Source organism: Marmota monax, unplaced genomic scaffold (genome assembly GCF_021218885.2).
Source record: "Marmota monax isolate L192 unplaced genomic scaffold, Marmota_monax_Labrador192_F-V1.1 WCK01_AAM20220418_F8-fsc00037, whole genome shotgun sequence".
NCBI classification, from domain to species: Eukaryota; Metazoa; Chordata; class Mammalia; order Rodentia; family Sciuridae; genus Marmota; species Marmota monax.
Window position 1 is genome coordinate 10,128,353 of NW_026693245.1, and position 19,586 is coordinate 10,147,938.

General features: G+C 33.8%; 1 protein-coding gene across 2 annotated transcripts in view; it reads left to right on the forward strand.

Annotated features, from left to right (window-relative positions):
* Positions 1-13,906, forward strand: part of Map3k1 (mitogen-activated protein kinase kinase kinase 1) — a 76,767-nt gene extending 62,861 nt beyond the window's left edge. For both annotated transcript variants that reach the window (XM_046456274.2, XM_046456273.2), the window contains exons 12-20: positions 1,269-1,360; positions 1,645-1,834; positions 2,145-3,429; positions 3,790-3,942; positions 4,718-4,880; positions 6,270-6,401; positions 8,191-8,333; positions 9,000-9,131; positions 11,289-13,906. In XM_046456274.2, coding sequence (XP_046312230.1) covers positions 1,269-1,360; positions 1,645-1,834; positions 2,145-3,429; positions 3,790-3,942; positions 4,718-4,880; positions 6,270-6,401; positions 8,191-8,333; positions 9,000-9,131; positions 11,289-11,438 — 2,440 coding nt within the window. In that variant the 3' untranslated portion in view covers positions 11,439-13,906. The remainder of the gene's footprint in view (positions 1-1,268; positions 1,361-1,644; positions 1,835-2,144; positions 3,430-3,789; positions 3,943-4,717; positions 4,881-6,269; positions 6,402-8,190; positions 8,334-8,999; positions 9,132-11,288) is intronic.
* The last annotated feature ends 5,680 nt before the right edge of the window (positions 13,907-19,586 follow it).

A 19,586-nucleotide genomic window follows, 5' to 3' on the forward strand; every position in this document is an offset into this window, starting at 1 on the left:
TGTAATGGAATTTTACTTTATTTATGATGGTTTAGTTTTTGTGATTTTATGTTCTCCTGCAATATCTTTAAAAATTAATAAGAAATGAGAATAATACTAACTGGAGAGAAAAATGTGAAGTTTGGTACAGTAAAAATGGGTATAAGCCATGCTTTTTTCAGACCAGTGGTTCTCTTTGTTTTCCCCTTTTATAAAATGGTAGGAAAAATCACTTTCATTTAATAAATATAGCTATAGTACATGACTGTTTGGAACTGCTCATTTTTACATCCCAGCAGATCCTGGATTGCAAGAAGTATTCAATCTCCCTTATTTTGCTTTTCTTGTTGCACCCAGATCTCTGCCAATTCAATATTTGTCTTCCTGCCCAAATTATCTGAGTTTACAGAGGGTCTCAAAAACTAGGTACCTAGGGCTAGGGATGTAATTCAGTGGTAGAGTGTTTGTCTATCATACACAAGGCCCTGGGTTCAATACCCAGCATTATATATATACACACACACACACACAAACACACTCACACAAAAGAAGTACCTAGCTGTGCCTAGATTCTTATCCCACGAAGTCTGTTTTGGTTCCATTGTTTTCTCACATAAGCCTCCAGATTGAAAGTATTAGAGGTTTTCTACTTGCTTGGGGAAATACCTGAAAAACATTGGCAAATTAACAAATAACTTGAAAATGCATAGGAAAAATCATGTGAGTCTTCAATATTAGAATAGGTAATTTTCTGAGAATGTGGGTGTTTTGTGGCATTTGTTGTTCACTTTCTGAAATTCTAAAGTCAGGTTGTTCACTTGGTGGATTGGAATAATTGAAAACATAAGAAATACTATAAAGGGATCTTATGATATTTGGGTTTTATGATATTCTCAGTCTGGAGAACACAAGGGTTTTGGATAGCAAGGTTTTGTTTTTAATTTTCAAAATTCTTAATGAAAGTTCAAAGATAAAAAAGTCATAATTTGCATTCATTTTTATTTTAAAAAGATAGTATATGAAAGTAAACCTTTTATCTGATTTTTAAATAAGTACTTGCTTTCTAAGAGCCAGTACTGAAGATTCTATGCTTAATGTATGTGATAAATTTATGAATTATACCTACTAATAATTATTATTACTTGGAGTAGTATTGTTAATGTGATTTTAGTGGTGGAAAAGTAAACACTCCAGAAAATATTGTTTTTCTGCTTTATCACAAGGCTTTATATTACTACTCTGATATTGATATATATTTTGAATTTATATTGCTTTCCTTTCATTTTTAGCCGTACAAGTCAGCTGTCCATATCAACACTGTTGGAATTGTGTAAAGGCCAAGCAGGAGAGCTGGCAGTTGGTAGAGAAATACTTAAAGCGGGTAATAACTTTATTACTTAATTTTATTACTTAAAATTAATGCAGCATGTTTTATCATTTTCCTTGACCTAGTTAGTCTCTGCTGGGTCCATTACAGGATTTTGAAGTAATTATGTAAATTGATTCACCCAGCTAAGGTTAGAAATATGAGTTTATCAAGGAGAAATTCTTAAAACTAATATAATCCAGGGTATTCTCATTGGCCTTACACCATTCAATCATATTTTGTTTTAGACTTTCATATCACTCTTTTTAAGTCATTTTATTTTTACTTTCCTTTTGTAGGATCCATTGGTATTGGTGGTGTGGATTATGTCTTAAATTGTATTCTTGGAAACCAAACTGAATCGAACAACTGGCAGGAACTCCTGGGCCGCCTTTGTCTTATTGATAGACTGTTATTGGAATTTCCTGCTGAATTTTATCCTCACATTGTCAGTACTGATGTTTCACAAGTTGAGCCTGTTGAAATCAGGTGATTCTTTTTCCTGTGCAAATATATGACTTTCCTCTTCATACTTACCCCACATTCTCTCCAAGAATGGTATAGTTTAGATTTATGAAAAGCTCAGAAATTTAAAAGCATAGATAAGTTACTTGTACCCTAATATTTGCCTGGCATAGAATCCTAAAGTCTAAGCTATTTAATTAAAAAGTTAAAGATCTCTCATACAAAATTATTTTTGAAGTTTACAATCTATAAATTACCTTTTTTAATGTTCCATACCTTTATAGTCATTGAACTTGTCTAGAAATTGAATGTGTTTTGTTTTGTTTCCTTTCAGGTATAAGAAGCTGCTGTCCCTCTTAACCTTTGCCTTGCAGTCCATTGATAATTCCCACTCGATGGTTGGTAAACTCTCTCGAAGGATATATTTGAGTTCTGCAAGAATGGTTACCGCAGTACCCCATGTGTTTTCAAAACTGTTAGAAATGCTGAATGTTTCCAGTTCCACTCACTTCACCAGGATGCGTCGTCGTTTGATGGCTATTGCTGATGAGGTGGAAATTGCTGAGGCCATCCAGCTGGGCATAGAAGACACCTTGGATGGTCGACAGGACAGCTTTTTGCAAGCATCTGCCTCTAATAGCTATCCAGAAGCCACAGAGAACAGTTCCCTTGAGCTCACAGTACATTTAGAGAAAACTGGAAAAGGATTATGTGCTACAAAATTGAGTGCCAGTTCAGAGGACATTTCTGACAGACTGGCCAGCATTTCAGTAGGACTTCACAGTTCCACTACAACAATGGAGCAACCAAAGCCAATGGTTCAAACAAAAGGCAGACCCCACAGTCAATGTTTGAACTCCTCTCCTTTGTCTCATCATTCCCAATTAATGTTCCCAGGCTCATCGACCCCTTCTTCATCTGCCCCATCTGTACCAGCTGGCTCTGTAACAGATGCCTCTAAGCATAGACCTCAGGGTTTTATTCCCTGCAAAATACCTTCTGCATCTCCTCAAACACAACGCAAGTTTTCTCTACAATTCCAGAGAAACTGTTCTGAAAACAAAGACTCAGATAAACTTTCTCCAATCTTTACTCAGTCAAGACCCTTACCCTCCAGTAACATACACAGGCCAAAGCCATCTCGACCCACCCCTGGTAATACAAGTAAACAGGGAGATGTTTCAAAACATAGCATGACACTTGATCTAAACAGTACTTCCAAATGTGATGACAGCTTTGGCAGTAGCAGCAATAGTAGTAATGCTGTTATACCCAGTGACGAGACAGTGTTCACACCAGTAGAGGAGAAATGCAGATTAGATGTCAATACAGAACTCAATTCCAGTATTGAAGACCTTCTTGAGGCATCTATGCCTTCAAGTGACACAACAGTCACTTTTAAGTCAGAAGTTGCTGTCCTCTCTCCTGAAAAGTCTGAAAGTGATGATACCTACAAAGATGATGTGAATCATAATCAAAAGTGCAAAGAAAAAATGGAAGCTGAAGAAGAAGAAGCTTTAGCAATTGCCATGGCAATGTCAGCGTCTCAGGATGCCCTCCCCATAGTTCCTCAACTACAGGTTGAAAATGGAGAAGATATTATCATTATTCAACAGGATGTAAGTATCATCTTTAAGAGGTTAGAGTTTCCTTGGGGCATGCTAAAATATAATTCAGAAATGCTGTTTTTGTCATTGCAAACAGGTTGTTCATATACAGTTATTAAGTATACATTAATAATGTCTGTATCATTTAAAGAGCAATAGTTTGGCCTATTTCAGAAACATTTCTGGTTGATTCTGTAATGGTAATCACTTCTTTAATAAACATTGGTTGCTAGCATTGTCTGCTCAGAAATGAATTTTATAGGTGATTTGGGAAACCAGACTAAACAAGAATGATATTTTGCCAGGTTAATTTTATACAATCTTGCTCTTTTAATTTAACAGTAAAAAGAATTACTTTCATTTAATATGTAGACACTAGAGACTCTACCAGGACATACCAAAGCAAAACAACCTTACAGAGAAGACACTGAATGGCTGAAAGGTCAGCAGATAGGCCTTGGAGCATTTTCTTCTTGTTATCAGGCACAAGATGTGGGAACTGGAACTTTAATGGCTGTTAAACAGGTAAATATCTAGTGAGCACATAAGTGAAATTATTCAAATTATAAAATGAACCATGGATAAGTGAATAAAGGACATATGTAATCATGCATTTATATACTTTAGCAATTTAAGCTTTGAGAAATCTTAAGTTTTAAAATAGATGTTACCAAAGCACTACACACTCATGAATTCTTTATTAGAAGTTGAAGCCTGGTTATTGTAAGATATAGTAAGATGGGCCTTATGGATGTTTTGTTTTGGTTTTTAATTTGTTTTTGCCTGTTATGATTATTAGAAGTATGGTTTCAATACTGTTCAGCAGTATACTAGTATAATACTGCCTTGCTTTCTGTGGGTTGCTTTTCATATGAGCATACTTATCAAGATGTGAAAATAATAAAGCTTTCATTTTTAAATCATATTGATTGTTCTCCCTGATCAAGCTTTTCTTATCTTAATGTTGTCTTCAAACAATCAGTATCTTGACTGTATCCTAGTTTGGTTTTTGGTTTTGGTTTGGTTTTAAGAGTATTTTTCTTGTTTTTGGTTTTAGTTTTGGTTTCATTTTTCTGATATTTCATTGCTGCTTATGCTACATTCTTATTTTCTAAAACAGTTTGACTTGGCTAGTTGTTTTTTTTTTTTTTTTTTTTTTTTAAAGTACACTGCACTCGTGAGTACAAATGCCATCTGCTATTAATGTAAAAGCTAATTTGGATTTGTTCATTTTAGATCAGGTTGTTGGAACTAAAGAGAAACACCAGAATTCATATCTTTGTGAACATGTTTGAAACAGGTGACATATGTCAGAAACACATCTTCTGAGCAAGAAGAAGTTGTTGAAGCATTAAGAGAAGAGATAAGAATGATGAGCCATCTGAATCATCCGAACATCATTAGGATGTTAGGAGCCACATGTGAGAAGAGCAATTACAATCTCTTTATCGAATGGATGGCAGGTATGTTCATATATTAAATTATGAGTAATAATGCATAGACTTACATTTCTGCTCTTTAGGGAAAACAGTGTAATGAACACTTATTTTTTTAAATAGATTGAGTTTCTAAAAGCAAACCAATTCTAACATACTAACATAAATTATAACTACTTTGTTTTATCTTTTTTTTTTAATATAATAAAATACTACCTCTACCTTTAAGTTTTTACCAGTGTTTTTAAGTGATTATATAGTATTGGTTTATAAGAATCATCTTTTTTTTTAAATTTGGTTTGTATATGATCCATATTTTTCTGGGTGGCCATCATTAATTAAACAGATTTAAGAAGTATTTTCACATAATATAGAAGTCAAGTTATATTTTTAAAAAATTAGTACAGGTAAACTCGTTCAACCTTGTCATCTTGAACAAAGACTGAATTTTATTTTCTCTTATACGGAGTATACAGTAAAATAAGTGATTAAAGATGTGGTGAATAGATTGTGTTGATTTTTTAGATTTGCTTATCTCTGATCTACTTTTTAGGTTAAACATATAATTATTTCACTGTCTTATATGCTTTCTTTATATAAATTTTGGAGTCGTCTTAATCTATAAACAGAATTAAAAATAATATGTAGATATTTTAGACTATTATCTCAGAATAAAGACATTACATTTTTATTTTAATTAATTATTTTTATGTTATGTATTTTAATTTATTCTAATGTTTCTACATTGTAAGTTATATACTTAAGTGGCTACTTATATGTCCACAGCGTTTATGGCAGCATAAATATTTTTGAACGTATTGAAATACATAATATTTGATAGATTATAATATTTTAGACAAGAATTCTTAGATTTTTTTTTAATTTTGAAGAACAATAATATTGTAAATACTTCCAAATGAAGTCATTGAGTTTGTGACTTGCCCCAGGTCAGAGCTAGTAAATGGTAGGACATGACTGGGCCTTTGGCTTCTCCTTCTGGTCTCTTTACCTTCTGCTAAATAACATGTTAGCGTTGCTTACTTAAGTTGGTAATAAAGGCATTTGTATATTTTGATTGAGAAGATAGAGGAGTAAACTGTATGTTTCAGAAGTGGTACGATTCAAAATTAACTTCTAAAGCTTTCTGAAATCTTGGGCTTCCAGTAAACTAGCTTCATGAGGATTCTATAAAAATTGAGATGATCTAGGAAGTCAGTTTCACCTTGGTTTTTTGTTTTGTTTTGTTGTTTGATTTTGTTTTGTCAGTTTCACTTCTGATAGTAAGATATGAATTGAAAATTTCAGTTGAGAATATCAGTTCTTGCCTTTCAAGCTTAAGAAATCAAAGTGTAATAGACAATCTTAATTCTGGCCTAAGTTTTTGATAATCATTACTGTTTTGTGTTTGTGTTACAGGAGGATCTGTGGCTCATCTGCTGAGTAAATATGGAGCCTTCAAGGAATCAGTAGTCATTAACTACACTGAACAGTTACTTCGTGGCCTTTCTTACCTCCATGAAAACCAGATCATTCACAGAGATGTCAAAGGTAAGAATTCTTTTATTTTCCACTAAGAAAATAAATGTCATTTTAAAATTTGGACATTTGTTGATGATTTCTAACCTAAGTTTCTAACTATGGGATTGTTTCTCTGAATAACTTAAATTTTTAGAATACTAGAACTTAAAGGAGCTTTAAGGTCATTTAATCTGCAGCGCTCATTTTATAGAAATGTCAGTACAAGAAAGGCTGTCTCCTGATCACTTGGCTTGTTGGCTTCATATTGTGCTGCCTCCCAGGAAGTTTCTTTTCTTGGTTTTATTTGTTTTATTTAAAGTAATTGGTATATCATAAACTTCTGTTAAGTAAAACTCAGATCTTTTGTGGTTTAGTTCATTTTTATAAAGGACAACTTTGGTATTTCATAATGAGGCTCTTTAGTACTTCACATAGCCTATCTACTGAAGGAGTGTTATAAGGTTAATTTTTAGGAATAAGATCAGAAACTTTGCAATTGATTAAAAAAAATACCTAGAGGAAATACTCTAATGTGTAGGCATAGATAGCACTTCCTCAGTAAGACTCATGTAGCTCAGGAAATAATAACAAGACTTAGTACGTGGGATAGCATCAGATTTAAAAGCTTTTTGCACAGCAAAGGAAACAACACTCTGAAGAGAGAACCTACAGCATGGGAAAAAGTCCTTGTCAGCTACTCTTCCAATAGATTAATATCTAGTAAGACCTCAAAAAACACCAAAACCTCCAAATAACTCATTCACTAAATGGGAAAGTGAATTTAAAAAAAAAAAAAAAAAAAAATCCTCAAAATAACAAATACAAATGGCTTACAGTTATCTGAAAAAAATTTTTGACATTTTTAGCCATCAGGGAAATATAAATCAAAACTGCACTGAGATTTCATCTCACTGCAGTTAGAATGGTAGCTATTAAAATACAGATAACAAATGCTGGTGAGGATGCAATGAAAAAGGAATTCATACACCTTGGTGGGAATATATAGCCACTATGGAAATCAGTATGGAGATTCCTCAAGAGAGTACGAGTGGAACCACCATATGACCCAGGTATTCCACTCATCAATATTTATCCAAAAGAATTAAAGTGTACAGAGATATATGCATACCCATGTTTATGGCAACACAGTTCACAATAACCAAGTTATGGAATCAGCCTACATGTCATCAACAGATGAATGGATAAAGAAAATGTGGTGTGTGTATATGTACACTAGGAAGTTTTGCTCAGCCAGAAAGAAGAATGAAATTAGGTCATTTGCAAGAAAATGGGTGGAACTGGGGAGCATTATGTTAAGCGAAATAAACCAAACGTGGAAAGACAAGTGTCATGTGTTTTCTCTCATATGCTGAAACTAAAGGAAAAACAGTTTAAAAAAAAAAAAGATTAATTTTTTTATTAAGCTAGAATTATGAAATGAGCATAAATTTAAATTGGTCTAGACCAGAATGTTTTCACAAAACTTTGTCTTACAATGTAAATTATACTAAAATTTGAATTTTGGAGAAAGATTTTGTTGGAAATCATTATACTGAAGGTTTTTGAAAGGTTCACCAAGTCTCTGTCCTTTTTCTTTGTATGCCTTAATTGTTTTTTTCCAGATTTTCTTTCTGAGGTTTTAGATTTTATTTACACTGGAGAGATCTGTGTGTAAATAAAGTGAAGGGAGAAGAGAGGATCTTTCTCTTAACCTCTGACATGTAGTCCATTCCTTTCTTTTTTCTTAGTACTGGGTTTTTTAAATCAGTCCTTACTTTTGTTTTTAACATACAAGGTCATTTCCTGTTTCTCTTGACAGGTGCCAATTTGCTAATCGACAGCACAGGTCAGAGGCTCAGAATTGCAGATTTTGGAGCTGCAGCCAGGTTGGCTTCAAAAGGAACTGGTGCAGGAGAGTTTCAGGGACAGTTATTGGGGACAATTGCATTTATGGCACCTGAGGTGAGAAGTAGCTTTGTGATGAAAGAAAATATTTTGGAGGTCTATGTAACAGCATTATACCACATTACTTCACAGTGGTATCCAGTATATGCTTAGAACTCCAGGGCCCTTAAAAAAAGATTTTAACAATATCTACATTTCAGACCCTTATTTCAGTCCTTTCCTTCGTCTTGAAAAAAATGACAAACATTTTTAATAGATTTGCTTAAAGGCAAAGTACTGTGGGTTAGTTTATAGTAGTTGTTTTGTAATAAACCCAAAGTATCCATAATAGAAATATTTTTAAATTATCTATTCCCAGGGGACATGAGCCCAGAGGCAGGCCTTGTCAGTAGTAGACATTTACTATAGAGCATTGCTCCACTGAACTCGGCCTCTCAAGAACTGTATGCACAGTTCTTCATGTTCATAGTCAGTGATTATGTGTTGCCTACTTGCCCCATCATTTACTAAGATCATGGGGTGCTGCTTTGGAATTCTGTGATGTTTATTTTTGTGTGTACATAGGATATTAAGCTTATTAATGACGTATCAGGCAGGCCAGGAAATTGTTATTTATTTATTTTTTGCTCTGAAGTAAACTTAGAATTTAGAATCCAGAACTACAAAATTGTTTTCTCTTTTTTAAATGAATCATGTTACCAAATTAACTCTGCTTTATTTTAGGTCCTGAGAGGTCAGCAGTATGGTAGGAGCTGTGATGTATGGAGTGTTGGCTGTGCTATTATAGAAATGGCTTGTGCAAAACCACCTTGGAATGCGGAAAAACACTCCAATCACCTTGCTTTGATATTTAAGGTAATTGTGAGATAGCAATTACTTCTTTGTGACTTAAATTCTCATGGGTTCTCCCTGTCAACCTAACATAAAGACATATTTTCCTTGAAATAAATGTATATGTATATATCTCCAGAAATTTAGATAGTGTTGTCACTTTAAACTACTTTTATGTGGCATTTACAGCCATTTCCAGTGTTCCAGGTTGTTATGGTCTGTAAAGTCTCTTACAAACACTGAATCACTGTCCCCAGGCAAAATATGCACATATACCTGTCACTTTAAAAACTTGAAGTTCTTCATGTATTTTGCACAATTAGAATTTTTTAAAAAAATCTAATTTACTGTTTTCTTTATTTAAAAACTTTACATCAATTATCAAATCCTATTTACCTTTTTTTCAATTCCCAAATTCCCAACGTAGACTAGTGTACTGGTTGAGATTTTTATCTTTTGAGTAGACAAAGTGATAGGCCTTGAAATCATACAGACCTGGTTTCAAACTCTGACTTTCAATGCCAATGTGACCATAGGAAAATAACTTTTTGTGTCTACCATTTGTTTTCTTCTTTGTCAAATGGATACAATAATAGGACTTATTTCATGGGAGTAGTATAAAGATAAACAGAAGTACCTCTGGGACTTAGTCAACCACTTGGCCCACAGTCACCCCCTCACCTGCCATAATTTCCTTCAGTTCTCCCCACCCCTAGTCACCTCTCTAACAATCTTTTTCTGGAGTTCTCTCTCACTTTCCCTCTGTTCTTTTATGCTTCCCTTGTCCCCTCTCTGTTGTGGTTCAGATGCTGAATCTCATTAAGGCCCACAGCCAGTGCTGCACCCGCTGCCGGGGTGTTTCTTTACACCTCTGCCCACATCTGCTCCTTCTCCAGACTCCCAAAGCATTTCTGTATATGTCTGTTTCTGATCCTTCCTTTGTTGTTATTGTGGTTATTTATGTTCCCATCTTATCTTTTTCAAACTGACGCTCCTTGAGTCTGTTCATGTCTGATTCATTTTTTCCCTTCCAGAGTCTTATACAGAAGTTACTCAATAAAATATTCATGGCTAGGATCAGTGTGAAGTTTGCTGTTATTTTTAGAGCTTTGTTAAAATCCCAGAAACAAATGGAAATGAGTTTCAGATTGGCACAGTTCAATATTATAACAGATTTCATTGCATTCTTCCTCACAGGTAGAATTTAAAGAGAATTATACTGTGACATTTTCAGTTTCCATAACTCCCAGTAAATACTTTGAGATCTATGAAAGCCACAAATATGTAGAAAAACAGCTTTTTTCAAATACTTTTATACCCTCTTTGTGCTAGTTTAAGTTGCTATAGCACCTTTTTTTTTTTAAGAGAGTGATTTGGCAATAGCTGCCCAAATTTTAAATGCCCTTATTCTTTGATTCAGCTCTGCCCATTGTTAGGAATCCATTCTTAAATTTATCCATAGGAAATTGCCAAGTTCAGGATTATCCATTGCACAATTAATTGTAGAATCTAAAACCTGAACTAATGGAAGTGCCCAACACTAAGAAATTATACACACAATGTAAAACTGTACACATTTTGAGAGTAAGGTCAAGTTGGTGGTGTTGATTTACAAAGTACTATGAGATATAGTAATAAGTGAAAAGAGCAGAATGTATAAAGTGTTCCCTTTTGTAGGAATTTTATAAAGAAAATCTAAAGTATGAAAATATTGACTTTTTTACTTCATGAAGGAAATACGAGAAATAGGTGAATGGTTACATTTGGAAATAGGGAGAATGGATGTCATTTTTTGTTTTATATTTTTTGTTTTCTGGTGTTTAAGGTGTATACATATCAGTCAAGTATATCTTGGTATAAGATCATAGACTTTTTAGAATTTTTTTATATCTGTATATTTTAATCCAAAGCATTCACTTACTAGGGTGGGAAAAGGGAAAGTTTTCTTATGATTAGAAGTAGGTAGGTTTAAATTATTTAGATTCATTTTTAACTTATTTATCAAAAAGTTAGTTCTTCATGGTGTTTGATACTAAGAATTAAGGTGTGTCCAAATTGAAGATAAAAATTAATGCAGTGGACAATCATGTATAGATAGAGGTTTTGAAATTCATGCACATGTTTTCTATATCCAAAATGCACTTGTGGAAAATTTCAACACTATTGCTTTTTTTCTTACAGATTGCTAGTGCAACTACTGCCCCATCAATCCCTTCACATCTGTCTCCTGGCTTACGTGATGTGGCTCTTCGTTGTTTAGAACTTCAACCTCAGGACAGACCTCCATCAAGAGAGCTACTGAAGCATCCAGTCTTCCGTACAACATGGTAGCCAATTTATACAAATAAAAACTGTAATAGAGACAGGATGCTCAACAAGGAAAAAAAACTTTCGTGGGGAACCACGTTGATATTCTACTGGCCTTCATGCCACTGTACAGCTATGAATGAGGCCAGTGGGGAACCCTTACCTAAGTATGTGATTGACAAATCATGATCTGTACCTAAGCTCAATATGCAAAAGTCCACAAATTGTGCAGAAACTGTAAACCGTGCCTTTCAACGAACTGGCCCTAGGTGAACAGGAAAGCAATGACGTTTGCATGACTAAACAGAAGCATAATTTTATTTTTTTGGAGCACTTTTTCAGCAATATTAGCAGCTGAGGGGCTCAGGATCTATTTTAATGTTTCAGTTATTCTTCCATTTCATATAGTGATCACAAGCAGGGGGTTCTACAATTCCGTTCCTTTTTTTTCTTTTTTTTTTGGTCACTGGCTATAAAAATCAGTATCTGCCTCTTTTAGGTCAGAGTATGGTATGAGTAGCAGTAAATACATAATTTTTTAAAGTTGATATCTTCTTGACCCACAATTGACTTTTTTTTTTTTTTTAAATGCCTGGGCAATTGTGGTTCATGTGCATTTTACTGTTGGCCCATTCATTTCGTTTTTGGAAATTATGGTTCTGTATTTTCATTTCACCTTCATTTTTCTTTAATATTCAGGGAAAGGTGATCTTTTCAAACCAGAAAAAAAAAATAGAACTAGGTGTGAATTAGAATTTATTAAATATCTTGCTATTGCAAGAGTTTTTAACTACAGATTGAAAAATTTTTAATTGGAATATAATAAAGTACTGCCTATATTGAGTCAGTCACTACTTTTACTGTGCAAGTTAAATATAAATTAACAAAATCAACTGTTCAGCTTACAATCAAGAACAGGATTACCTTGAAATTTATTTGAATTTTTTTAGTGTTTCGGTTTCTTTCGCTAAATGGTAGGAAACTTCACACCATTTAAGACTTACTCTTTATATAACAATCCATCATTCATCATTACCATTGATTATAAAATGTAACTGCTATATTCCTTCCACCATGCATCGTCTCTTTAAACTAGGTATAGCTGATAAAGAAAAAGTAACCTAATTACTCAACTATTAATCAGTAAATTTTTAAAAAATAAATTTGCTTTGAACTTAGAAAAAGTGTTCAGAAAAAAAAGTGAAATTGAATTTCATTTACATAATAATTCCTTGAATTTTGTGCAGTTATTTAATGGTTTTAATCTGGAGTTGAATTCAGATGCATGGAATTCTGAAGGAAAATGGTAGCTCTCTTATCCTTTCATGTATGTGAGTCTTTTAAATCATGTACTGATTAACTATTAAACACAACTTTGAGATGTTAAGTTTTAACTCTTCAGAAGCCAGTGTGAAATAGAATTGGTTAATCTCAAAGACTCAGGATAAACTAAATAAGCTATATAGAGTACATTTAGAATGTACAACACAAATTGGAAGTAAAAGAAGTTACAAGATAAGTTTACAGGGATATATTGCTATAATTTTTAAAAGGCAGTTTTTTTTTTTAATGTGATTGTGTTTCTTAGTGAAATTTTACATTCCTTTGTTTTGGAAGATTGGCAATATTTGAAGAGTTAAAAATAGTACAGAAATGTGAAGTTTGGTAGCTCTAAATGTGTTGTACTTTGCTTTTTTATTTTGTTTTTGTTTTTGGTTTTTTTGACTACTTAGAATTTTCACAATTCTAATAAGATTGTTTCCAAGTCTCTCAAGTGCAAGCTTTAAAGGACGCACTCTTGCCATTTTATGTACTGGAAGATCATTGGTCAGATTAATACTGTGTCTGACAGAAATGTAAACTGTATAAACTGAGGAACCTCAGCTAATCAGTATTACTTTGTAGATCACCATGCCCACCACATTTCAAACTCAAACTATTTCTAGATGTCAATCCACTGTGTTTGAGTTTGTTTGCAGTTCCCTCAGCTTGCTGGTAATTGTGGTGTTTTGTTTTTTGTTTTGTTTTCAATGCAAATGTGATGTGATATTCTATTTTCTTTGGATCAAAGCTGGACTGAAAATTGTATTGTGTAATTATTTTTGTGTTCTTAATGTTATTTGGTACACAAATTGTAAATAACGTCTACTGCTGTTTATTCCAGTTTCTACTACCTCAGGTGTCCTATAGATTTTTCTTCTACCAAAGTTCACTTTCATAACGAAATTATATTTGCTGTGTGACTATGATTCCTAAGACTTCCAGGGCTTAAGGGCTAACTTCTATTAGCACCTTACTATGTAAACAAATGTTACAAAAAAAAAAAAAAAAAAATCTCTGGGTTAAGAAAATTTGGCTTAAATGTATCCTTTGTTATTTTAAATATATCAAGATATTTTAATTAAAATTTTTACCCCATTGAACCAATTTTATAGTATTTGTACCTATTTTGGTGTTTTGTCTTTATAGTAAATAAAAATTTTTGAACAAAAGTTAATTTGTTACTTTTGAGGTTTTTTAAAAATAATTTCATACTCATAAAAACGTTGCAAGAACAACAAACAGTTGCTATATACCCTTCACCCAAAGACCCTAGTCAGATTTCTCTAGCTGCCCAATTATGTCCCTTATAGCCAGAGGATCCAAACCAGGATTACTTGTTGCTCTTACTGTCATATTTCTTCGGTTTTAGAAACATAGAACTGGTCATTTGTTCTTCCTTGACCTTCATGGACCTAGTATTTTTTAATAATTATAGGTTATTGGTTTTAGAAGCCCCTCAATTTGACTTTGGTGCTACCTCATAATGAGACTCAGAGCGTGCAGGCTTGGCTCTACCATCAGAGGAGACGCTGTGCTCTTCTCAGCTCACCACAGCAGGAGGCATACAAGGTTCAGGGTTCACCAGTGATAGATACTGCCACTGTGGAGTTACTGTTTCTCTTTATAATTAATACTCACCTAAATATTAAGTATTACATAAATAGACTATTTCTGATCCATTGCTAGCTCCTGGCTCTTATTACTCAGATGGTTGCCAAATGGCATTATTTTCTCTTTGTTCCTTATATGGTATTAGTTGCCATTTTGCCATTAAGAAGAACTTTCTCTTCTATTTATTCATTGCACGTCATGAATTTACTCAATTTGTAACAGATTTGATTAGTAGGAGCTTCTGATTACTAGCTGCTCTGTCCTTGGCAAGTCACCATTATTCTTTGGACACCTCCATTACTTTCAGTGCCATCTTATGTGTCATCTGCTTTGGTTCTTGGATCAGCCATTTTGTCCAAAAAACTCGATTCCTTTGATGGAAAATGATACTTGAAAACCCAAATCTACATACTGTATACATATATAGAACATTACATGGCACTCCAATAATATGTACAATTTTATCTTTTATGTATTAGTTTTAAAACAGTTACCTCAAAAGAAGGAAGGAGCCTCAGTGTGTGGCACACAGCTGTAATCCCAGTGGCTTGTGAGGCGGAGACAGGAGGATCGATCACAAGTTCAAAGCCAGCCTCAGCAACTTAGCAAAGCCCTCTCTCAAAAAATAAAAAGGGCTAGGGATATGACTCAGTGGTCACAGAAGAGAGTAAAGGGAATCAGAGTAAAGGACAAATGGAATAGAAAAAATAGGAAAATGTCAGACCTAAATCCAACTGTCAGTTACACTAAATGTGAATAAATTAAATATTCATGTAAAAAGCAAAAAAATTAAAACCAAGATCTGAGTGCTAGCTCATGTGGGTATCAGTACTCACAGGCCCTCTTCATAGAACTATAATATATACATGAATATACGCAGTTTTATACACACAAATGCAAAATAGTATATATAAACCTATATGCACACAGCCACATGCAAACCATGAGTTCACACCAATCTTACGATTTGATCAAACACTAAAAGGGTTTATTCAAGCAGTCTCTCTTCCCAAATTTACAACTCTCAGAGAAACCTGGCACCAATTCTTTTTCTTGTTTTGTTTTGTTTTTGTTTGTTTGGGGTGTGTGTGTTTTCATTTTTGTTTTGTTTTTTGTTTTGATAACTGGGAATTGAACCAGGGGTTATTAACCATTGAGCCACATCCCCAGCTCTTCTTATTTTTTATTTTGAGACAGAGTCTCACTGAGTTGCTTAGGGCCTCACAAAGTTGCTGAGGCTGGCCTCAAATTTATAATCACCTGCCTCAGCCTCCTGAGCCACTGGGATTACAAGCATGTACCACCATGCCCAGCTTCCATTTATTCTTAATATACTTGGCTATTCACTCAGTTATTCCTTGTCTTTCTCTCCCATGTAATTTATCTCTATTATCCACCCTACTTGTCTTTCTATATGGACTGTCCTTACTTCAACCTGACTAGGGCTTTTTTTCTAATAGGCTTTATTTTTTATTGTTCTTAAATTATCTATACATGTGTATCTCTATTTTAACTGATAAAGATAAATTGTATACACTTATGAGATACTATAAAATGTTTTTTATTTATTCTTTTTAGATATACATGACCATAGAAAGAATTTTGGCATACATACATGGAGTAAAAATTCCCATTCTTGTAGTTGAACGTGATATGGAGTTACACTGGTTGTATATTCATATATGAACATAGGAAAATCATGTCTGACTCATTCTACTATCTTTACTATTTCCATCCCTCCTCCCTTCCCTTTATTCCTCTGTGTCTGATCCAATGAACTTCTAGTCTCCCCCTGCCATTATGTGTTAGCATCAGCATATCAGAGAAAACATTCAGTCTTTGATTTGGGGAGACTGACTTATTTCACTTAGCATGACAGTCTCCAGTTGCATCCATTTACTGCCAAATGCCATAATTTCACTTTTCTTTAGGGCTGAATAATATTCTGTTGTGTATATGTACCACATTTTCTTTATCCACTATATGATGTTTTGATACTTGTATACATTGTATGATGTTCAAATCAATAAAATATCTCTTCAGACATTTCTTTATGGTTAAGTCATTAAAAATCTTTTCTTATTGAGCTACATACACACATGCACGCACACACGCAGTTATCTATAGCACACTAGGACTTCTTATTCTTATCTTACTTAGTACTGATGATCAACTCTTTTCTAACCTTCCGTCTGTATTCTCCTCAGCCTTTGGTAACCATCTTTCTACTCTCAGTTTCTAAGGGATGAGCTTTTTTAGGTTCCAGATGTGAGAGAGATCAGGTAGTACTTGTCTTCTGTGTCTGACTTATTCCTGTAATGATCTCCATGCCCATCCACGTTGTCCCAAATAACAGGATTTAATTTTTCATGTCAGAATACTATTTCATTGTGTATGTGTACCTCATTTATCCATTTGAGTTGATGGACACTGAGGTTATTTCCGTTTTTTAGCTATTGTGAATAGTGCTGCAATAAACATGAATGTGCAGATGTGTCTTTGATTTCATTTCCTTTACATAGTTACCTAGGAGTTGGATTGCTAGATCGTAGTTGAATAGACTTTATTTTTTAAAAACAGGTTCAAAGCAAAATTGGGCAAAAGGTACAGATAACCTTTATAACCTTTCCAGATAACCTTATATATAACACCTGTGTTCACACACAGCTTCCCCCACTCTCAACAAAGTGCTTTTTGGCAAAATAAGGAAAGCATTTTTAAAAAAACTTCAGTGAAAATAATACCTCTTTTTAACATCTATATGATGTGAGTTATATACATTCACATAAATGCTCAACTACTCCTAGATGTCATAAACTTAACCGATTGTGCTCTATAGCTACTTTTAGATCCTGTATAAGAAAGCATAAAAACTGTTAAGCTATGGAGAAGAGGAATATAAATTTCTTCACCAGCTACTATTTATTAGGCATAATTTGAAGCACAAGGATTATACTCTATTTTACAAATGAGGAAAAGAGAATATCAATCATTCTATAATTCAAGGTATACCAAGGAACTCACTTTGGTCAACCCCATGGTTTTAGCCTCAGATGGTGTCTTCTATTTGAGTGTTGCTGTTTTCCACTTTTTATTATTTTTATTTCTGCTCTGTAGTCATTTCTCACATCATCAAACTAGATGATCCACCTTGCAAGATGGCACTGAGTTCCAAAGCCATTTGAGTCCCTATATTTGTTTTTCAGTTTCTGTAAAATTCAATTTAAAACATATATCTTGTTTGTTTATTATTTCTCTATTTCTTTCTTTATTTTGGCTCTGGGGATTGAGCCTAGGGGTACTTTATCACTGAGCTATATCCCCAGCCCTTTTTATGTTTTTATTTTGAAACAGGGTCTCAGTTGCTTAGGGTCTTTTTAGTTGCTGAAGCTGGTCTCAAACCTGCAATCCTCCTGCCTCAGCCTCCTGAGTCACTGAGATTAGAGGTATGTGCCACAATGCCCAGCTAAAATATACATCTTAGAATTTACAACATGTTAGAACTTCACAAAATTGCAGGATACAAAATCAACATACAAAAATCAGTAGTGTTGCTAGTATGAATTAACTGAAATAGAAATCAAGAAAACAGTCCCATTTATAATAGCCACAAAAAAAACAGTCTAGGAATAAGTTTAACCAAAGAGGTGAAAGATTTTTACAATGAAAACTATAAAACCTTAATGAAAGAAATTGAAGAGGACATACATATACACACAGGGGTAATACATCTCATACTCATGGATTGAAAGTCTCAATTTGTCAAAATGTCCATGCTATCCAAAGCAATCTACAGATCCAATGAAATCCCTGTTATAATACCAATGACATTCTTCAAAGAACTAGAAAAAAAAATCCTTAAATTTTTATGGGATCACAAAACACTCTGTTTGGTCAAAGCCAATCTTGAACAACAACAACAAAAAGTAAAGTCAGTGGCATTACACTACCTGACTTCAAATATACAAAAAACTATAGTAATCAAAACAGCATGGTATTGGCATTAAAAGATACACAGAGGGCTGGGGTTGTAGAGTGCTTGCCTCACATGTGTGAGGCCATGGATTCGATTCGATCCTGAGCACCACATAAAAATAAATAAATGAACAAAAATAATGATATTAGGTTCACCTACAACTAAAAAATATTTTTAAAAAATACACAGAGACCAGTGGAACAGAATAAAAAGCAAAGAAATAAACCACACACCTATAGTCAACTGATTTTCAACCAACATGCTAAGAACACATTAGAGAAAGAATAGTCTTTTCAATAAATAGTGCTGGAAAAATTGGGTATCCACATGCAGAGGAATAAAACTAGATGTCTCTCAACAGTTAAAAAAATCAATTCAAAATGAATGAAGGTTTAAATGTAAGACATGAATATATAAAACTATTAGAGAAAAACAGGGGAGCCAGGCCCAATTACACACACCTATAATCCCAGCAACGTGGGAGACTGAGGCAAGAGGATTACGAGCTGAAGGCCAGAAACGGCAACTTTAAAACGGACTGAAGATGTTGTTCAATGATAAAGTGTCCCTGGGTTCAACCCCCAGTACCAAAAATAAATAAATAAAAATTCTAGTTAAAAAACAAATAAAGTTGTTTTAAAAGAAATAAGGAGAGGGTTGGGGATATAGCTCAGTTGGTAGAGTGCTTGCTTCATGTGCACAAAGCCCTGGGTTCAATCCCCAGTACCACAAAAAAAAAAAAAGAAGAGAAAACAAAACACAGGGGAAAGATTTGAAGACATTAAACTTGGGCAAGAATTTTTTGGAGAAGACCCCAAAAGCAGATAACAAGAGCAAAAATAGACAAATGGAAGTACATCAAACTAAAAAGTTCTGCACAGCAAAGAAAATAATGATTAGAGTGAAGACAGCCTGCAGAATGAGATACATTTTCAAACTACACATCTGACAAGAGGTTAATATACAGAATGTATTAGAAAGATCAAAACGTCCATAGCAAAAAAAAATTAATTTAATTTAATTTAATTTAAAAATGGGCAATGAGGGCTGGAGTTGTGGCTCAGTGGTAGAGCACTTGCCAAGCATGCGTGAGACACTAGGTTTGATCCCAGCAGCACATAAAAATAAACAAAGGTACTGTGTCCACCTACAACTTAAAAAATTGTTTTAAAAAATGGGCAATGAACCTAAATATACACTTTTCAAATGATATACAAATGGCCAGCACGTATATGAAAAAACACTCAGCAGCACTAATACTC